The sequence below is a fragment of the Parambassis ranga genome, chromosome 6, assembly GCF_900634625.1.
Source record: "Parambassis ranga chromosome 6, fParRan2.1, whole genome shotgun sequence".
Classification (NCBI taxonomy): Eukaryota; Metazoa; Chordata; class Actinopteri; family Ambassidae; genus Parambassis; species Parambassis ranga.
Window position 1 is genome coordinate 13,469,094 of NC_041027.1, and position 22,373 is coordinate 13,491,466.

Sequence of the window (22,373 nt, forward strand, 5' to 3'; positions counted from 1 at the left end):
ACTGTTCTTTTTTAAAAATCTTTTCTCTTTTTTTGTTTTGTGAGATAAGTGCAGTCCTGAAATAATCTCAGGTGGGCTTGGAAACAACAATAACAGTAGAACTGAGATAGATTGTGGATGGTGGAGCATCCACGGCTCACCTCCTCCATGTCATGAGGTTGGTGGAGGTGCTTTTGTGAGCGCGTGTAAGAGAGAGAGAGAGAGAGAGAGGGGGGGGGGGGTGTCAGGTGCGTAAAGGGGGGCGGTGTTGGGGGGGAGGGAGGGAGGGAGGGGGGGGGGGGGGCCTACAAAATGAGAGAGTCCGCTGCTGGAGGAGCAGATGTGAGAGGAGAACTGTAGGATCCGGGCGCGCCGCGATAATTAGCCGCGGATATATTAACGGGAATAACCGGATTATGAGGATTTGAGGAGGGGGAAGCTCGCAGGAATCCGGTGTCATACAAGACGAGGGATTAATTTAGGCTGCTTCACTCCTCTCGGTCTGCCGTTATGGGGATAGACCGGCGGCGGAGAGCGTCGCTGGCTCTCACCTTGAACTTCCTCGCCTTGTTCCTGGCCGTGTCGGCGCTCACCACCAGCTACTGGTGCGAGGGCATGCGGAAGGTGATGAAGCCGTTCTGCACCGGCCCCGTCACCACCAGGCAGTCCTTCTGCATCAGGTTCAACAGCTCCAACATCAACGACACGCGGCTGGTGCAGTACATCTGGGAGACCGGGGAGGATAAGTACGTGATGAGGAAGTTCCACACCGGCATCTGGTTCTCCTGCGAGCAGAACATCAACATGACCGGTAAGTTTGTGTGTGTGTGTAGTGAGGAGGCGGCGGCGGGACCGGAGCGCAGCGGGGCGCGCAGGCGGTGCGCGCACGGAGAGAGTCCGGCCCCGGCACCTCAGACTTCTGCTTCTACTCTGATGTAATTAACAAAAGATCATTACATCCTGCTGTAGGACTGTATGAGATGATTCATAGAGAGCAGTTATTCTTCTAAAAGCAGAACTTTAATTATAAATTGAATAAAATGGTGAGACTGATGTGACAACATGGATCTGGATTTTGACGTCTTAATAAAACAGTAAACTGAAAGGTGCATGGCTCCACTTCAAAGTGAGTGATGTTTCATTTTGTTACCAATATATTGTTTGTTGTTGTGATGATTTATGGGGCTCACCCCCCCCCCCCCCCCCCCTCCAGTGATATTAGGTTATGGGAGGATGCTCGTCGGTCTCCAGGGCACCATAAAAAAGCCTTTGTTGTGTTGACAGGAGCATTTTGGGACAAGCTGTGTTTGAGACAAGAGATTGTGACACAATAATAGAAGGAGAGAGTGTGTGTGTGTGTGTGTGTGTGTGTGTGATCCACAAACAGAGAAAGGAAATCCCTTCACAGATTGGATCATTTTCTCTCCCTCTCTTACATCACAGCTTCACCTTCCTCTGACAGGTCTCTGTCTCTGAGTACAGGAGCAGTCTGACTGATCAGGATGTTGCAGCTTCTGTCCCTGAGCGTCCTCTAAATGTCTGATTTTCTTTTACAGGTGAAAAATGCAGAAATTTCATTTATGTGGCTCCATCAAATGAAAGAGGTAAGATTGTTTGTTCTGATATCTAAAGTCTAAAAGAGTCACAGTAAAGAAAGCACTTTCTCTCTGTCCTCGCTCTCAGTAAGCAGCTTAGCCTGAAGTGGCTCCTTCAGCCGCTGTGACAGAATCTGGCCAACACACTCTGAACACAGCGTGTAGATGGACCATAGACATTCACTTTGATCAGCAGCTCATCCATCCAACCCTGCTTCCGCCTGTAACAAACCTGGCTGCTGCTACAGCCATAAGAGGGCGCTGCCGCTTTAAAATTCACAATGGCCATTTTGTTTTCTGTCGTTTTTTAATTAATGCGGATGCCTTTCTAAGCTGGGAGGTGGATAGCTTAGCATAAATACTCCTAAGAGAGCTCTGCTTGTGTGATGTATGTGTTATAAAGAGGGGGAAGTTGCTGCTTTACATGCCTCTAGTGATCATTTTTAGTTACCCGTTCCATATAGGGTGTTACATGGTAGCATTTATGCTAACAGAACACATGGTCGTGTGTCTGACATCATCAGATCAAGGGACCAATAAAGCTGTTAAACAGCAGCAAAGGCCCATATTAGGTGGCAGGTTTGGGGTTAGAGCCCGCCTGACACCATGAGCTGGTTTGTTTTCACCAGGTGGTTAAGGTTAGGCTGAAATAAAGATCATCTTAAAACACATTTTTTATTTTCAAGGACGGAAATATCAGTCTCATGTTTTCCTGGTGAGGACGGACTAACACACGATTGGATAGTTTTTTTCTGTGAAGGAAATCATTTTAAAAAAGCACCTTCGTGTTTTGAACCCACCTGTGATGAGCCTGGTTCTTCCTCCGGCTGCACACACACTTGACAATGTTCACCTAGCATACATAACCTGCTGAGAAAACCCAGCGTGTGGGCAGGAAGTGAAGGATTTCTGGCTGTTTAACAGGACGGTGTCGTCATCCATCTACTTGCACTTATCATATTAGATACATCAAAGCGAGGGGTGGTCCAGACCTTTCATAAGATGAGTGTAACTGCACTCTAATAACAGTTCCTGAAGTGGGGAGTTCAGTTCAGAGCAGGTAGAAAAGGCTTTTTCAGCTGAAGGATATAACTGTATTCATAATTCATACAGGGATATTTTGGGTAACAGCCACATTACTTTTATTACACACCTTGTGATTAATTGACCACACAATAACTACCTGCCCTTGGGTGTTATATGCAATTACAGCACAGCTTACATTCGGAGGTTTTTAAATGGGATGATATTTGGTCCCATCACGCTCGGGATGCTCTGCGTCTCCTGGTGGATCATCCATCCTTTCTCTCTGACTGTGAAGGTTAATGATATGGGTGATGGGGGTCACCGGTCCTCCCTTCTTCACACATCCTTCCTCCCCCGTCCTCCTTTTTTTCTCCTCATCTCTGCCTCCTCCCTTCACTCTCTCTCTCTCTCTGACTTCCCCAACCCCCCATCTCTCTTCTCCCTCACCCATCCATCAGTCACTCAACCCCCCCCCCCCCCCCCCAACATAAATGTTCCTCCTCCTTGATATTCCTTTGCTGTACCTCCACAGGAGTGCTGTGGCTGTGCATCGTCGCCGAGTGCCTGTACATCCTGCTGCTGGCCACCGGAGGCATCCTCATGTCCATAGAAGTGTGTCAATTTGGCAATGTCATCGACGGCCTCAAGCTCAACGCCTTCGCTGCCATATTCACCGTGCTCTCAGGTGAGGATCAGCTCACGGTGACGTGACTCGGTGGTTTCACAGAGGAATGTCTTTTTCTGCAGCCACCGGAGGATAACACCTGCTAAAGTTTTCAGCTGTTAGCCTGTCAACACTCAGTTTGTGCTACATATTCTTAGTAGCTAGCATTAGCTGATTGTCTTTTATGCGGATAAACTTTATGCTGCTAGCATTGTGTTTTGTAACCTATGCTCTTGTGTCTAAACAACAGTGACCAATCAGTGCACTGTGAAAGTGATGATGTCAGGAAGTGCTTGAGATTGGAATTAAGCCAGCGCCCTCTCACATGGTAAACGTGACATTTTAAGATGATCTGATCCCGAACCTTAACCAGTCATTTTAGCTAAGTCCAGTTGAGTTTAAAAACAGCTTGTGGTGTCAGTCGGGTTAACCCCAGACTCTTGAGTAAGGCCACTTCACACAGGAGAAAGTCAGTCCAGCTAGAGTAGGATTGAATCCAGATAGCCTTTAAGCTGGATGCGTTCAGACCTATTTTCAAATCTGGCTAGCACACACTTGTGTCCACGCTCAATCCGGAAGTATTACGTCGCTAGTGGGATTCGCTAGCCACATTAGCGTTCAAACCTGAGCCACATTTGAGCCAATCCGGCTAGATCCACCTCCGATAGGGGGATTGAGATCTATCTGGATATATCTGGATTCACGTTGTTTGGACTCAAAAAAAATCTGGATAATTCCGGATACGGCCCGAATCCTGCTCTAGCCGGATTTATTTCCCCAGTGTGAACGGGGTCCGATAGAAGTCTGATACGTTGTGTGTAACCCCAGCAAAGCTTTCTGCCCTCTATAGAGCACAGAGTGTGTGTGGACACGCTGACAGTAGCGTCAAGTGCACTGAAAAACAGACACTAGGGACACTCACTTACTTACCGATTTAACTCAATTTCAGATTAACTCTAAAACAATTGAGTCTTTAGTCCTGCTTCCATGCTGGCATTTGTCCAAGCACAGGGCCAGTTGCAGCCTCTCAGCTCCCGGGAAGATTCTCAGGCAGTTTGCAGCCTGCCTCTTGCTCTCGGCGGAGGAATTAACAATGACCTTCTCTCTAATCCACTCTGTGAAAATGATCCCGACCACCACACTCTGTGAATCAGCGGCGAGCAACAGACAGCGGACTCTTGCAGTGTTTTACTCAGAGGACAGTTCAAACCCGGGAAGCGTCCACAAGAGCCACGGGCTGATGAATGACACCTCCTGCTACAGCCGTCAGAAGGAGCTCAGGCAGCCGTTAGCTTAGCTTAGCTTACATTAAAGACTACATTAAAGTCAAAGATGCTTTCTGTTACTGATGCATTCTGCAGGACGTGTATTTCCTACAAACACTTTTCAGATGTATGGGCCGTTTAGAGCCACAGGCTGCGTATTGATCAGTGTGAAGTCCGAGCTGAACTCTCCCAGTCTGTCTACAGGATCAGCTGGTTCTGCTTTGATCTGCTGGCACGTGGAGCAGTGATCACACCGGGCCCGCACTGGTTAAACAGTCTTCTAGCTTGGTGCCTCATTAGTGTCGTAACATTTATCGGCTGCTGCAGTACACTGAACTGGCAATTAAGTTTGTACTTTCTTTTTTTTTAAAGCCTGAAGTTGTTACTAAGAAACAATTAAGAAGAACATCCTGAGTCATCCTGCTGTAAAGACACAGAAACATGAAGTGAAATATATTCACTCATATAGCTTAACTTATCTGTGGGTTCTCTGGTGCAGCTGAAGTTAGTCTATCAGACTCACCTCACTGCCTGCTGCTGCTGACCATGAGGTCGGGGTGATGGTGGTGAACGAACCAAAGTGATGAAGTTTGAAAGTAGCTGAATCACCTCATCATGTGTTTTAGAGGATTCTTGTTGCTGTAAACATTCCAAACAACATGGAGATAAAGTGATTGATTAGTGGCAGCAATGAAGCGATTACTTCAGATTCATGGAAGCTTTTTCCTGACGCACTACAGGCCCAATGTACAGCTTCATGTCTCCAGTCTGTCCCACCACCAGAAGGACCTGCCGACCCGCTTTCAGTCCTGCTGTTGTGGGGGTATCTTCTTCTTTATTTCTTTATTTCTCAGAGCTGTCAGCAGATGAACCCAGCGTGCTCTGCTGTCACCGAGGCCTCACTGAGTTATGTTCCCATCTAACTTTCGATCTCCGCCCTGTCTGCATGTGTTTATGTTTTATTTATACTTCGCTCGCTTGTCTGGAGAAGTGAGCTGCTGGTGGAGGTGAAGTTCACACTGTGAGTGTCGTTTTTGTCATCATCTGTTTTGGACTGGAAGATTGCAAAGGCTTGTAAAACATTTGAATTAAGCAGCAGGTGTTTCTGTTTTTAATGGGGTGAATAAATTGAGAGTGGCTTTGGTAATGAGGTCCAAGAGAACAATAGAAGGCACCAGATTAACCTTAATTACAGCTGTCAATCATGTGGTCATACGATGAGGATGAGGATGAGGAGGCAGGGATGGAAACGAGGAGTGTGTGGAGGGGAGACAGTGTTTAACTCTTTCTGGGCTTCCAGACGTCCAGTAGAAGTTATTTGTGACCATGCTGCCCTCTAGTGGCTGATGCAGGATTAGTAGCGCTCACCAACAGATTCTCCGGTCTCTGTAGTACCGCTGAATTGTGTCAGGACGTTGTGTCACATCTCTGGTGTCCATGTTAAGTGCTTTAGCATCAACATTAAACAACCTGCTGTGACATTACTGACCCTGTGTTAGGACCAGTCGCATCATTTCCACCCGACACGTCATGCTGAGGCTCGGATCTGTGCTGTGCTCCGCTCGCCCTGACACGGAGCTGCTGCCTCTGATCTGCATGACATTATGATAATGTAGCACTGGGATATCTTCAGGAATAAACATGAGCATTGATAGGGATGAGATGGGAATTTAGGTGTTTGGTGTGAAATCTGCTGCACTCTTGTTCAGTCCGGGGATTTTGGGCAGGCTTTACATGGTAATCGGATTTAAAGGCTGGTTTTTCTATTCATGCTCTGTTTTTGGAGAGATGACATGTCCAACATGAGGAGAGCCGGAGGGCGAGCTTCAGCTTCAGCGGACAAAATCTGGCACATGAGGTGAGGGGGGGAAAAATAAATGAATGGAAGAAGAGAAGACGATGAGAGCCAGATGAGAGGAAGAGGCAGGGAGAAGCTCCGATCGGAAGAAGATGATCAGCCGCTCCGATACCTGCTGTCAGCTGTGTTTTCAGTGGACACTGACCAGCTGACAGGCCTGAAGCCGTCCAATTTACAGCTAGTCTGCAAAACACTGGATTTCTCCCCATACTGAATAAATAGTGTTTAAATAAGTCTGGATGTTACATCCAGGGGTCTCACATCCAGGACCATCAGTCTTACAGAACCTGTTTACCTTCCGTGTACTCAGACTACCGAGCATCCTCTGAATCCTCATTCACTACAAAAACCTGAAACCCGAATGTCAACACAACAAAAGAAAACCTACAAAAAACACTCATATTTATTAGCCTAATGTAAATGTTCAAAAAGCTTGAAGCACTTACATTAGCATCCTAATGTTTACGGCTACTTAAAATGTTTATAGAAAAGCAGGCATGACTCACCTTTCCTCGCTATCAGCAGTCATGGAAGAAGGATACAGCTCCACCAATTTATCAAAACAAATAAAAAAAAAATATTAAACCTGTTTACCCTCAGCCATGTGACAGATTGTTCTGTGTTTCAGTTTAAAAAGCAGCGTGTGCTTCACATAAATGAGTGTGTGTGTGTGTGTGTGTGGCAGGTCTGCTGGGTATGGTGGCCCACATGATGTTCACCACAGCCTTCCAGCTGACTGTCAGTCTGGGTCCAGAGGACTGGAAGCCTCAGACGTGGGACTACAGCTGGTCATACATGTGAGAGACGTTTCTTTTCATTTTTTACAGGCTGTGTTGTTGTGCACTTGTAGGTGCATATTATAATAAGAATAATAATATTCAAGATATTTCCTTATTCGGACGCTGTTGACTTCAAAGTTTAAAGTGGAGCTTGAACTGTGGAAAGCGGTCCTTCGCTACTTTTGTCAGAAACAGGCATGTTTTTATATAATCTTTGTTTCGCTGTCACACAGTAATTATTGTGCGATCACGTCTAAAACATTTCTGACAGCTTTATTCTGACATGGGGTAATTGTTCTGTCAAGTTATTCCAATATAAAAGACAATCTGTATTCAGAGGCTTATTATTATGATTAAAAAACAAGTTTGTGTATCACAACAAATGTAAACGTACAAAAACTTTTATGACAATTGACAGTTAAATGAACCGTCCTGCTTTCATTCATTTCCTTTTTTTAATATGACGATACATCCGTCCATTGTGTCTCCTTCCTTTTAGTTTAGCGTGGAGCTCCTTCACAGCCTGCATGGCATCCTCAGTCACCACCATAAACCGCTACACCAAAACCATCCTGGAGTTCAAGCACAAGCGCAGGAACATTGAGAAGAACCTGAAGATCAAGCAGAAGCTGTTGGAGCTGGACTCTCCGGAGCAGGTCTGGGACATGTACATCAGTTCTGTGCCGAGCACGGCCGAGGAGCTGCTGGACCTGTCGTCCAACGGCCGCAAAGTCTCCAACACCTCCATCTTCCTGGACCTCAATGACCTGCCCGACCCACAGGGAGAGGAGTACTGCTAGACGAGCGGCGTGGAGCGTTTTGTAACATCAGTTCATTGTTGTCAAAGTGACACAACGGTGTAAATACTGTAAACAGAATGGCACCGTGGTTCAGACTCTGGTATTGATATGATATTTTTTACCGGACAAGCTTTGGGTTTCAACAGTTTTATCAATAGGTCTGTAGTGCTGTCAAACAGGCCATGTTTGGGGTTTTATCAATAGTAGCTTGAAAACAACAACTAGCATCATGTTAACTAGCTACTGTAGGACAAAAGGAAGCAAGTGGAAAGATGCAGCACAACCAGGCTGTGCTAAACCAAGGTAAATTACCACAAAAATGATCAATAAAATTAAAGTAATTTTATTTCATATCGCTTTTTTTGCTTTTTACCAAAAGGCTAGGATCTCAAAATGTTGCTAGCTCATATCATTTATTATATTTTATAGTGATAAAATGTAAGCCTACTACTGTGACAGTATCAAACTCATACGTTGGTAAAGACTATAGTGGACAGCATAGTGAAGATCCTGAAATGATCGGTGCCCGCTGCTGCAAAGCTGTCTGAGAAAACCAAAGCCAGTCACACCAATGTTAATTACAAGATACAAGATAAATGTGTGTTCTCCTCAGCAGCGACTGCACTAATGTCGACAGTTGATGATGCTGATTTCTGGTTCTTATCATCTCTGTGTCTCATTTTAACAGCCTCCGAGCTGTGTTCAGCAGTGTCTTAATGTCTCACCATGTCAGCGCCACAGTGTTGTGTCTTCACGCTCCAGGTAGCACATTCAGGCTTCATAGAACTGGGATGAGGCCTTATCTTGGATTTATGGAACTGGAATGTCTACTTGTGCAACTCTACAACTACGATACTCCTAATGTGCTTTTAACCATGTTATTGATTCTTAAATGCTACACGTAGCATCCTTATGGTCTAGAGTTGGAACCTGTTTTTGAGCCCACTACCTGAAGTGTACCTGAGTGTGAAGTGTCGTCTCTCTCTAGACTCTAGACTCTAGTGTCATGTCTCTAGACTCTAGTGTTGTCTCTCAAGACTCTAGTGTTGTCTCTCAACACTCTAGTGTCGTCTCTCTTCAGACCCTAGTGTCATCTCTCTCAACACTCTAGTGTCGTCTCTCTCAACACTCTAGTGTCATGTCTCTAGACTCTAGTGTCGTCTCTCTCAAGACTCTAGTGTTGTCTCTTTAGACTCTAGTGTCATGTCTCTAGACTCTAGTGTTGTCTCTCTCAACACTCTAGTGTCATGTCTCTAGACTCTAGTGTTGTCTCTCTCAACACTCTAGTGTCACGTCTTATGGCTCTATAGTTGAGAATAGAGGAAGACGTTCAGTCACTAAAGCTGTTTTTCACATTCACTGCTGGTCAGCCCAGTGACATCAGTGTGATCATACAACTACAGCATCCAGATATTCAATTTAAAGTTTAAAGCAGACCTCAGACGGATGACCAATGTTTTTTTAACAACACAATGTGGACCTGACAATTCTGCTTTTTTCCCTCTGCAGGTGAACAAACGTAAAAACAGTAAAAAAAGAGAATGTTCCGTGTGTGGAGGATGCTTTAGGCCGTGCTGAGTGCCTTTTTTACTCCAGCAGCATGCCTCCAGTCACACAGCATGCTCTCTAGCTGTCTGTGCAAACTGCCAAAACTCATCGGTGCGGGGAGCGATGCCTCATATGAAGCTTTTTATGTTCGATATTTACTTGATAATAAAATTTCTTGTACTGATAGAGAGATTGTTGTTATATAAGTGCATTTGAAAATATCAGTTGGTGTACTCTGTTCAGTTCCAGGTTTATTTTACCACCCCGGGTTGCAGACTGTGCCGAAGCATGGAACGTTGTGTCTTATCTGTGTGAGTTTTTGTGTAGTGTTCCTTTAGTTACGGAACATTTTTGTGGGTAATTATTTGCAACCTAACGTGTTAATATGAATAAAAAGATTTATATCGAAAGATTTAATCATTTAAGGTTAATATAGACCTTGTGTTAACCATGATGTCTCTTCCCATGTTGTTCTCCTTGTTGTCCACTAGATGGCAGTGTTGCCTTCCTCTGACCCACAGGGACACACACAGACTATAGAATCTGTATTTAATCACTTTATAAAGAAGCACACATGACAAGCAGGGCACCAAACGTACATGTCTTTGCTTAAAAATAGTTTTATTTTTTTATACTTTCAAACTAGTGCAAATACATGCAAACTGAAAACAGACAACCCTGTAAGCAGAAGCAGGAAGGTTTCACACGTCACACTGTCCACAGGTCAGACCTCGTCCTTCCACGTCGTCCATCTGACCTGGGCTTGTTACCGCTGTCCCTCTTTGTCCCTTCACTTTGGCTGGTTCTTGCAGTGGGATTCTAAACTAAGCGGGGCACAAGAATGCGCCGAGAGGCAAGTGATCCTCATCCATTTATCCACATTCATTATTCAAGAATACAAAAGCACTCAGTCAAATCTGAGCTCATACAAAGATTCTCTGGCTAACCCCCTCTCTGCTGCTCGCCACATGAAAGATTCATCCCCGATCCTCAGAGGCCGGGGCTCAATGTGTCTGCAGTGATTGCCCTTAAATTCTTAACTGGTGAGAACAAACAGGTAGAAGAAGAAAGTTATGGAGATTCAGGAGTGTGAAAAGAAACTACAGCCTACTGAGCATCAGGATTACACTGCAGACCAGAGACACTAAAAGCTACGCCATGTTTACAGCACCACCGCCTCACAGACAGACTTCACCTAACCACCTGCACTGAACATCTATGGTATATAAAATGACATGGCTGCCTCTCCAGCACTGGAACATGTGATTGATTGGTAGAGTTGAATGTATTGACACTGGGCTTTCATTATCAAGTCTCTGAGCTGCTGTTCTGCTGCACAGATGCAGATACCCGGCTTTCTCTCTGAGCCTGTTTTAATCAGGCAGCAGACATCAGAATCGGAATCAGAATTACTTTATTGATCCCAGGGGGAAATTGCTGACATGAGCAGCTTCTACCCAAGAAAAAGCTTCTGGTCGCATTCAGTCAAAGGGTCACTGCCATCCAAAGTCCTGCCCCACCATCTGATAGAAGCGGTGGTTGTGTGGCTTGTAGAAGTCCCTCAGTCTCTGCAGCACCTCTGGGTCGATGGAGGCGTGCGTCCTGCCCTTTGTCTTCCCCAGGCAGTGAGGTTTGCTGCTGCCCTCCGGCTTCTTCAGGCAGGGGAAGCCCTTGGTTTTGTTGAAGTAGAAGTGCTTGTCCGTGATGATCCTCTGGAGGCCCAGAAAGTCCTGGACTTTGCCCAGTTCTCCAGCAGGGTCTGAGATGAGTCTCTCCCCGCTTACCAGATGGATCTGAGTCTTGGGGAACCAGGCAAGCCATCGCTCCATGTGCTGGGCGTACAGGCCGATCCACAGCGGGCTCCACTGAGAGTCGATCTGACCTGCAGATAAAGGTACGAAAACACAACTAGTTAGTACTGTAGCTTTTAGCCCAGAAGCAGCATCTGATCACCATGTACCTGTGGAGCGGTTCTTGAAGGCCAGGCTCTCGAAGGGAGGGATATCGGGGGTCTTGGAGATGATCTGTGTGTAGTCGGATATGGCTCGGGTCACAGGGTCACGGACAACCACAATCAGCTTCACGTCCTGCGACATGGCGTGGACTCGGGCTGGCGTTTCCACGGTGACAAAGTAACGAGGCGTCTTCTCCATAACGATCTGGCCATCCAGAGCTTTGGGCATCATGCTCCTGCAAGAACACAGAAATACGTGTGTGTCACCCCTTGATCTAAACATGGACTCTTAGCTTAGCATTAAACTTGACAGTGTAGTGAATGATGTAGAAAATTAAACATCTGGTTCCAGTCACTATGCTAAGCTAATCATCTCCAGGTAATTTCTTCAAATGGCCCTAAAAGGGAACTTCATTGATCTTCTCAGCTAACTCATGCAGAAAAATGAGCCATTAGCTTAGCACTAAAGCTCATTATGGGTAGATTCAGAAATAAAGACGCTGTCTTAGAGCATCCAGTGACCACACACACACACATGTCCTCATATGACCCCACACCCCATTAGAGCAGTGGATCTCTAATGAGCCGGACAACAGCAGCGCTACGTAAACACAGCGCTGCTTCCTCGAATGTGTCTCGCTCTGTTCACCTCCACCTCCAAGCCAGAAGCCCAGCAGATGGGACTCATTTAGAGATAAATGACTCAGGAGGCCCTGCAGGACCGGCTGGGGACTCAGGGACATCTGCCAGCACACCTGCCACACACCTGACAGACTGACCTCACACACACAGACACACACAGCATCTAAGCTTATTGGAACTGCAGTGTAAAGACTTTTGTGACACAAATGTTCAATTTTCACACAAAAAATTAGCTAAATGTTCCATTACAACCTTTTGCTAACAGTCTGATTTGATGTTTGGTGATGAGTATCAGGTTATTGAAGGTGTATGAACACCATGTAAAAACCAAAACAATGAGCTAAAATGCTAAAAAGCTCGATGGAGCGGACGGTCACTGTCACTGTAAGTTGTCCTTGTTTTATCTACAATTGTCTCCTATTTTGGGGACGTATCAGAAAACAAAGAGCCAATAGAAATGTTCCCAAAGAGTTTGAAATGAGACATTCATAAAAGAAGGACGAATGGACCAGAAGGGACACACACACACACACACATGGCTGATAACAGGGAGGACAGGATGCTCTGACTGTCCTCTGGTATCTGCTCAGGTTACAGATGCGCCTGCAACACAACCTCCTGTCAATAAACCCCCCCCCCCCCCCCCCCCCATGGCCCCACTTTTATAAACCTGACAAACACACACACACACACAGATTTCATTTGATCTGATCAGTGTGAGGCGGTACTCGCCACCACTTAGCCTGAAGACTTCCCTTTTAACTCCAATACCCTGAACAGGAGGAGCCGCACAGTCTGCTACACACACACACACACACACACACATGGATGCACGTGCACACAGACACACAATGCAAAAAACACAAATGTGCACTCATTATTCACTCATTAGTCAACCATTTGCTATCATGCTTCTGCTCTCCCAGTGGACCCATTTCTCACAACTAAACACACACACATATGTACACAAACTGAAGACAAAAGGAGAGGGTGTGGTGGATTTTACCAGACCTTTTAAAGACTGTGTGTGTGTGTGTCAGAGTGTTTTAAATGAAAGGACGGGTGACTGATGAAGGAATGATGGGACTGGATACAAACACCGCCTCCATTAGCGATCTGCCTCCGAGCCCAGAGCTCCATACACAAAGAGCTAATTACTGCCCCTAAGAGCACCATCAAAAGAAAAGATCTATTATAAATATGCTTCTGCTATGAGGTTAGCACACACACTATTTGACAGACAAATAGCTGTTAGCTCAGCTAACACAGCTAAATATGCCCTGATGCTACTTTTAGCTTAGAAACTCTGTGGTCCTGAGGAAACATCTGCGAGTCCGGGTCCATTTGATGCAGGAATAAATGAAAAGTGGAGGCAAAGTTATGCAACCAGACACAATGTGAGAGGTGGAGGTACAGCTGAGTGAGCGGAGTAAGCGCAGTCAGTGATAACAAGAACTGCTAACAGGCCATCAGGCTACTTTAGATGGCGACAATCCACAGGGTGGAGTGCCCCTCAGGAGTCTGAGGTTCGAGTCCCCCTGACACCACCAGCTGTTTAGTCTTCACCAGGTGAAAGTTTTGTTTTTAAAATGTAGTTGGATTTGGCGTAAATATTTAGCTGCCTCTGAAAGTTGCTGACTTGCTAACTCACTCATTTTAATTGTATTAAGATGTCATTTTCATTTTTATTTAAGCAATTTCGGTGTCATTTTAACGTGGGAGTCTATGAGAGAGCCCTTCAACGAGGGTCATCTGCCAAATGTATCTCCTCCTACAAATTTCAAGCTACAGACTCCATGTTAGTCTTAAAACGCTCATTAGATGCTGCTCTATCAAACTGGTATTCAGAATTTTCTAATTCCGAATTGTTTCCACGCGCCAGGCTCTCAAAGTTGGAGTGGGTTTTGAGGTCTCCTCTGCTGTTACCATGGTGACAGGCTGACACACAGAGGCATACAAAGCAGGGGAAAATGTTGTCAGCCTGACCTCATAAAGAAAGCAGCAGCAGTCTTAATGTTTAAACATGATAAAAACAACCAGTAAACAAGTGTGTGTTAATCTGCTGGCCCCAGGTGGGACTTGGATGATAGGACATGTTTGACATGTTGACATTAAAGCATCTAATAGTGTTTTCTCCCTCTATAGGCTCAAACTTATTTTATCTTAAACTTAAACTTGATGTATAGTTTAGAAGTCATAAGTGAATTAGATTACAGCAATCAGATTTAGACCTTTAACTAGACTTGAATAAAGTTACCCATAAACCCACCAGTGACAGTGGAACTTTTTCTTTCAGAGCTCTCTTCACACGCTCGTCTGAACCTGACAAGAAAGTCTACACTATCCCTGACCTATCCTCAGACATGATGGAGCTCATCATTGAGTTTGCATACACCGGCTCTATTATTGTGACAGAGTCCAATGCACGGAGGCTTTTCATGGCAGCTGATTCCCTTAAAATAGTGGAGCTGGTGCAAATATGCTGCAACTTTTTTGAAAAGACGCTCTGCCCAGACAACTGTATTGGCATCTGGCAGTTCACAGAAACCTACCACGCCCCTGAACTGCACCTCAAGGCTTTCCACTATGTCCTCAGTCACTTTGAGGAAGTGGTTTTCAGCGAAGAGTTCCTGCAGCTCTTGGCCCAGGATGTCAGTGACATCATCAGCAGGGACGACCTCAATGTGAGACAGGAGGCAGCTGTGTTTGAGGCCATCATTCGGTGGATCACACATGAACCTCAGGAACGAGAAGGATACGCAGATCTTCTCTTGTCAGAGGTACTTTATATTATACATTATAATTTTCATATTATAGGTTAATCTATTTCAAGACAGTGACTGAAGCCAGCCTCAGCCCAATAGAGGGTTATCAGTTATTAGATGTGCTCCATGTCATGATGATGGCCAGGTCAGCCATCCTTTACCCTTTTATAGGCCAAAAGGTGCAATCGTTGCGTCTAGTCTTTACGCAGGGATTTTACGTCAGCTGGGTATTGTAGTCCTTTTGATTTTTTGTACCATTCGATTCAGTAGCTTGTCCTCTTTCATTGAACTACAAACATGGCTGCAGCCGTGACAGAATTTGATCAGAACTTGAAGTAATAGTGCCTGTACGGTTTCGGCCCTTCGGCAGGCCGATCGGGTTTTAACCAGAGTTGCACAGTTGCAGTGTTTACTCCTACTACCATTATTAGGGGGCAGCACCCCATTGACTAAGCTAAGCTAAGCTAAGCTAAGGGTACTGATGCCAGCAACCACATGTCCATGTTTGGCCCTCTGGTCAGTCAGTCGGTGAGATTCCACAGCAGTGACTCCTGCTGGATTCACCGGGCGCCTACACAGACCCTTAAACCCTGACCCGGGTGGAGACACCATGTGTTACAGAGGAAATCCCCCCAAAAAAATGATCGCAGAATTAATTAGTCAGTTTAAACCTGCGTCCCTACACTCCTCGTTTACTGTCGAGAGTGAGATCAAACATCCAGCCTGATGAACACGGGGATTATCCAGCAGCTTATAATAAGCCTCTGTTTGCCTTTGAGGAACCTCTCTTTTGTCGTCCATTTTCCAATGTTTCGGCGCACCTCCCTGGTGGATTACCTCGGGCCAGCCAAGGCCACTGGCTATTGATCCTGTGGGGGGCTTAGGGCAACTGCATGTAGGTGTGGGTGTGAATGGTGTACACCACCAGGAGCAGTTGGGATTACATGTATGGAGTGAGGAGGTGCTGGTGTGGGTCTGAGGGGATGGTAATGCAGCACCGAGCCTCAGCTGGGGCCAAGAGTGGCAGGTGGAGACTGGGGGGAGCCAGTGGGGGGGGCCTGGAGTCCCATCAGAGGCATGCTGTGTCATGTGTGTGTGTGTGTGTGGGTGGGTGTTAACAAATGTGAAGCAATTGCAGTGTTCATCAGACGTACAGCAGGTAATGTGCAGCAGAGGATTGTGGGGGCTCCAGGATCAAAGATGGAAGACTCTGCTCTTCCTCTGCCAATCAGAGCGCAGCAGCTTATTGATCATTATACACACCTGACTGCTTATTTATTAGTATGAGATCTAGGTGTGTGTGTGTGTGTGTTTGTCCGTATGCGTGAGTGTGTTATGCTGAGGACCATTAAGGGGTCTGTCCATTGTGATTGTGCCCTGTCCAGTTCCAGGAGACATCCATCATAGAGGGGCCCCAGACACCCCCACCCCTACCCCTTGCATTTGCTTTCCAAGCCCCAGGGGAGGGCCTTAATGAGAGCCAGATCGCCCCACCCGTCTGGGCCTTATGGTGATCACCTCCAGTACAGTAGAGGGACACCTGAACCCCATTTTACACCCAAACCCGCATCATAGCCTCAAATATACTTCACTTCACACATTAGCACAAAAAAAAAGTATCAACAAATCTGCTTCATCAGGCGACCCGCCTCTCCTCTTCACCGCCCACCGCATCCTGCTGAACATCAAATGTTTTGGCAGCCATTCTTCTGTGATTTGCATGCCAATTATTTTCCATTGTACAAACACAAAAACACACGGAGCACCATGTGCTGTGTCATTGCAGGACAAAGCCGGCGATGTATGGGTATGAATTTAAAAGCCTCCTTTAACCACTGCACTATGAATTGCAAATGAATCGGTGCCATCAGAGTCATTTCAGCCGCCCGTTTGTGTCATTGTGCGTCCTCAGAGGAGCGGCATCTCTGGTTAATTCAAACAAACTACAAGGACGAATAATTCTTCTAAACGCTCCTCAAAATCTAAACATAGATCAATACAAATATGGCAACTTTAAAATGACACAGTGATAGCTGCTAACGCTACATTTTGGGACTAAAATCCTCCCCAGTGGAAGCCAAACAGATAATTATGTGTTTCTGAATAATGTACAGCTGCGTCGATGCTAATCTTAATTAGCCTTTTTGGCTACTTAGCTAGCTATCAGCCGCAATAACCCAGCATTGTTTCCCAAACGTGTCATTAGCTAATTCCAGATATTTCAGAATTCCAAGGTCAAAAACTATCACAAATTCTGTTTGTTTCTAATGAAAAGAAGCAGTTTAGGGGTAAGAGCCATGATGTTCGAGGCTAACCTTAAGCTAAATATATTTTTTTTCACATTTAGCAGCATCTTTTTTACATTAGCGTGTCAGCTAGCTGCATGCCAGCCTCCAGACACAAGCCTTCCATCAGCAAAAAAAAAAAAAGGTCAAGCTCTCTAAGATTTTTTATTTTTTTTTATTAATATTGTGACTTCTTGGAAATAACTGACGATGCAGCCTCTCAGGTTAAAGCTGTGCCCGTAACTCACAGTCAATAAAATATTGATAAATCTCAAGAACAAAATACGACCAACCCGGGACAAAAAACGATCTCCAGACCAGAAGAAGAAGTCGGCCTTCACACACACACACACACACACACGGGAGGCCAGCGCCATGTCAGTCCCTCGGGTTGAACCAAAGGTCAGCAGTGATGTGTGAGGCTGGAGTAACACTGACTTTAACCCTTTAACCTCCAGCTCATCCGAGCCTTATCTCATTTTTCCCTCCCTCTCAGGTAGACACCACCATGAGTGAGATGGGATGGATTCCTCCGGAGCTGCACAGAGAGGAAAAGCTGTGTGTAACATGACCCCTGTGTGCCTATGTGAGGGAGGAGGGGGTGAGGAAGGGGTGAGGGAGGGGTGAGGGGGGCGGTTATGCCAATGTAGGATAAAGCTTCCTGCTAATTGTAACAGAAGCCGAGCTGACCGAAGCTAACCGCACTAATGCTGGAGTCAACCCAAGGTCAGAGCGAGGAGATAGCGCTATCGATCCCAGACAGCCCAGCGAGGAGGAAGCTTCCAGTCCATCCTGGGCTCATCGCTGCGCTGCTCCAGATCCAATCTCCACCCCAGATGCCATTAGTGGATCTTTGTCAGTGGCCCCGTGAAGCTAAGTGTTCTTTTACTTTGAAACTGAAAAAGTGATTCAGAGGAAGATACACAGATAAACATCCTCTTTCATTTGAAGTGATAGGAACCAGACCCGACCCTGAACCAGATCCTTTTATTCATACAAAGCTCACAGCGTGCACAAAGCTACCAGCAACACCTGACCAAGCCTGTCCTCACCAGGTAGCATAAGAAACAAGAGCATGTGTGCGCATTTCTCCAACCACATCTCTACATGTCCATGAGAGGGAGGACTCACACCCTGGACTCCTGAGGGCCACCACACTGCTGGTACCCCCCCCCCCAAAAAAAAAAACAAAAAAACAAAAACTACCTCCTCACCCTGCACCTGTGCTTCTGTGGCTGCATCGGTTCCATGTTCGGGTGACGTCCAGCAATTTGATCATATGTTCTGTTAGCATAAACGTAACCGTGTTTTGTATCTGGCTGATATTTTATCGACCAAATGTGGCAATTTTTTTCACAAGGAATGAGTGAAAACAACCTTTAAAGTGGCTTTTTGTCAAAATTGCGCCCTCCTGTGGACAAGTTACTAAGTGCAGGTCCTTTATGCTGTAGCCCAGCAAGCAGTGTAGAAGGCTGTTTGAGCTTTGCAAATGTTACAAGGTCTGTTTCAACACAAACCAGAACTGAACCAGCAAGTGTAGTTCACCCTGCAGCCTCTAGGGGCTTGATTCGTAAATGAGGCAATCCCCATATTTGAATAACAAATAGGTTCTTGTTACTTTCTAAATACTTATTAAATGTATTTATTTATTTAGTACTTCAGTAGAAATTACATCTACCTCTGTCTACTTTTCAGCTCACTTGCCAGTTGAGGTTAGCTGATAGAAATCACTGATTTAACTGGTTCAGCCTTTTGTCTCCCAGCTGAATCATGTAAAAAATGTTATGTTATTTTTTTGCCTGTTTTGGCTAATAATACATGCAAACAGTATTTTTTATTTTTTATTATATATATCAAAATTTCAAAATCGGACATAAATTCCATTAAATTCTAAAATATTTGCTTTTCTAACTTTAAAAACTCAGAGGTGTGCGTCCATTGTTGGTCTGTGTGCTCTGGGTGTGTGCTGTTTGTTATGAAGTGCTGTGAACACATCATTAACTCTCAGCGTAAAGTGACCCGGAGTCAGAGGTCAATTGACAGAGCTGACAGTGATGTCAAGTGGCTCGACATGCAGCGCGGCCCATCTGGCCCGAGGGAGGGACGTGACAATCTGGCGTCACATACACATCACCTGGTGTCGCACACACACACACAGCAGGCACACACACACACAGGCAGGCAGGCAGGTTTTTTCTGTTTTACTGTGACATTCATGTAAAACCACCACCCAGGAAGGACCATACTCATCCTCTCATCTTCATCTCTGTTATAGGCAGCTGGTATGCCAAACTGGCTCCCAGAGCTGAGCCACCACTGAGTCCCATAATATACTGTAAGCTGGCTAACAGCGTGCCACACAGTGCAGATTTGGATGCATTTTTAATCTGTATAATGTCATATTTGGAGCATAGCTGTGGCTGTAGAGGCACCTTTTTATTGTCCTCAAACACTTCTGTGTGTGTGTGTGTGTGTGTGTGTTCCAAATTCTTTTCATGTTTTCAAGTTTTCATGGAACAGGCCGAGAACAGAGCCACATGACAACAGTAACATCTGGCTCCGGCTCCAGAGATGATTACTCTGCTGCTCTGTGAAAACTCATCCTGTGAGGCCTCCCTCTCTCCCTCCCTCTCTCTCTCTCTCTCTCTCTCTCTCCGTACTGTACACACACAGTAAGAAGTGCAGACACACACATGTACGCATGCACAGATTTGCATGGCCAGATGGCGGAGTCTCTTTGACTGTCACCTAAACCTCCGCGGAATAGCTGCGGATGTGTTCGGGTATGCAAACAACACAAAGATCCGCTTCATCAGAAAGGAGAGGGAGGAAGACTCTGATGAAACAATAACTTTGTGTTTACACTAAGTTATTATTCAAATGAAACAAAGCACGTGTGTGATTCTCCTAAATGTAAAGAGCACCAAGTTTGTAATAAACATAAACAGCAGCCATCATGCTGAAACGGCTGCTTTCCCTGCGTAAAGAGCGCGTACCTGTACCAGTCCAGCCCTCGTGCGTAATGCCGGTCGAAGAAGTGCGGCTCGGACCCCAGAGCGCGGATGTCCGGGTGGAGTCGCAGAAACTCCAGCAGAGCTCTGGTGCCCCCCTTTTTAACCCCGATGATCAGAGCCTGCGGCAGCCTCCGGGTGGCCGTCCATTCCTTCCCTGTACTGTTCGGCTCCAGGCCGGGGTGTCCGCTACCCAGCGCGCCCTCCCCAACCCCGGTGCCAGCCTCCTTGGCAACGCCGGTCCCGTTTCTCTCGTACGGCCATCCTGACCCGGACGCAGGAAAGTCTCCGCTGGACGCTTTGATTTCGATGTTTTCTGTAAACTCTGACTCGCAGCAACCAGTGAGGAGGTAGACCAGGGAGAAGCAGAGGATGCTCAGAGAGGACGCGATGGTGAGCCGGTGGAAGAGCCGCCGCAGGTCCGCGCTCTGATGGTGGAGGTGGTGATGGTGGTGGTGATGGTGGTGGTGGTGAAAAGCTGCCATCCCTCAGAGATCCACGCACGATGAGGGGCCATTCTACCACAAGTTCCACTCACAGCCTAACACCGTGAACATGCTGCTAACTCTGGGAGAGTCCGCTCTCAGCGCGCTCCGCTGCTCTCCGCTTCCTTCATGCTGCGCGTCATGAGCGCACTCAGCCCCCCTCCTCTGACACCCGAACCCGCTGACGACTCAGTAAATGTAGTTTTTGCGTGACATCCAGGATGTGCGCCCACTTATTTGCCCACCATGGCAACGTGGGGTGAAGAATAAAGCTGTAATATCTGCGCGGCGCTGCTCCCTCCCTCTCTCTCTCTCTCTCTCTCTCTCTCTCTCTCGGCCACGGGATTACGCTGCGCCTCTCCACCAGTGACCACAGAGCTTCACCAGGGATCTGCCTCTCTCTCTCTCTCTCTCTCTCTCTCTCTCCCTCCTCAGATACCTCTGAATTGAGGGTCATGGCCTGAGGCGCATTTCATTCCTGCATCATTTCTTTTTTTTTGGGGGGGGGGGGCACAAAACTGATAGGTGCGCAGACCCCCTCACACAGACCATAATAACTCCAGTCTAATCTGACAGATTGATTCATACCCAGCTATCCATCACGCATGGTTCCTCTGTGCCACATACCAGCCCAGCTACTGTTTCTACCACTGATCAGTGGATCTATCAGTAGGTAAACAGAGCTCTGTGCCATTTGGATGTGGGTTTATCACACTCTGCACTCTGAAGCATCATTGGCTTAGCGGTCAGACAGTGTTAGGCCGAGTGCAGCTGCCAGTAGCTGGCTGGTCCGGACCCCTCAGGACAGTCTGTGTGAAGCCACGTTCAGCACTCATTCAGAAACGTCTGCAAACTTTATTCAAGAGCAGCACATCAGAGGAGGCTGCTTTATCACCTGCACGAGCCCAGGTGTGTGTGTGTGTGTGTGTGTGTGTGTGTTGCAGTCCCCATGTTAGAGAGCTCTGCAATGTTAGCTTTTATTAGTGCCGAGTGCAAAGCTAAGGTACGGATAATAGCTCATAGGAGACTCATTAGTCCCCCCGCCCTCCCCCCAACCACACGTGCACCAGCGGATGCACACACACACACACACACACACACATTTGCTCACAAATACTTACTTGCTGGTCCATTTGGCTTACCCCCCCCCCCCCCTCCTGTCATTATCCCACAGCAGATGTGACCCGTGCTATAAAACTACTGCATTGTCCTGCAGTGACTCAGAAGATCAAACTTTATATTTCCTTGTTATTGAGTCATTTTACACCACTCCTCATCACGTAGATATCCAGATATCCAGAGTCTGGGAATAAAGTCCTCAGAAACTGGTCCCTGTATCCTTTAGACCTGACACTGTGTAAAAAATGAGGATGATGATGATGATGGTGGAGCGTGGAGGGTGGTAAACATACTCAGATATGTCTAAAGCTTCTCATGTGTCAGTCTATGCGATGCTCAACTGAGCCCGAAATAAGGAAACCATTACCTGCCCAAAAGACTCGATCCCACCAAAGCCACTCAGTACATCTGCTTCTTTCCATCATTTCTGGTGGAAGTCTGACGGTCTGCAGCTATAGATTGCATATCCTTATTATTCCCTGTTTATTTGATCCTCTGACCTCCCTCCATGGATCACGAGGCGAGGTCATCAGGTGAGGCTGTGAGTCTTTTGTCTGCAGTCGCCCCGGCAGATTGTTCTGTGATGAAGTGGTCGCCT

General features: G+C 46.4%; 2 protein-coding genes across 2 annotated transcripts; one reads left to right on the forward strand and one right to left on the reverse strand.

Annotated features, from left to right (window-relative positions):
• Nucleotides 1-333: 333 nt before the first annotated feature.
• gsg1l2b (gsg1-like 2b) lies at nt 334-9,070 on the forward strand. The gene is made up of 5 exons (XM_028408074.1): nt 334-790; nt 1,536-1,583; nt 3,133-3,285; nt 7,073-7,184; nt 7,666-9,070. The coding sequence occupies exons 1-5, from the start codon at nt 490-492 to the stop codon at nt 7,964-7,966; spliced, it is 915 nt and encodes a 304-aa protein (XP_028263875.1). The 5' UTR covers nt 334-489; the 3' UTR covers nt 7,967-9,070.
• A 1,207-nt stretch (nt 9,071-10,277) lies between these two features.
• On the reverse strand, nt 10,278-20,883 carry hs3st3l (heparan sulfate (glucosamine) 3-O-sulfotransferase 3-like). Its single transcript, XM_028408009.1, has 3 exons — nt 20,157-20,883; nt 11,475-11,704; nt 10,278-11,396 (listed from the first exon to the last, which is right to left on the reverse strand). Exons 1-3 carry the CDS (start codon nt 20,654-20,656, stop codon nt 11,008-11,010), a joined length of 1,119 nt encoding a protein of 372 aa, XP_028263810.1. The 5' UTR covers nt 20,657-20,883; the 3' UTR covers nt 10,278-11,007.
• Between the last annotated feature and the right edge of the window lie 1,490 nt (nt 20,884-22,373).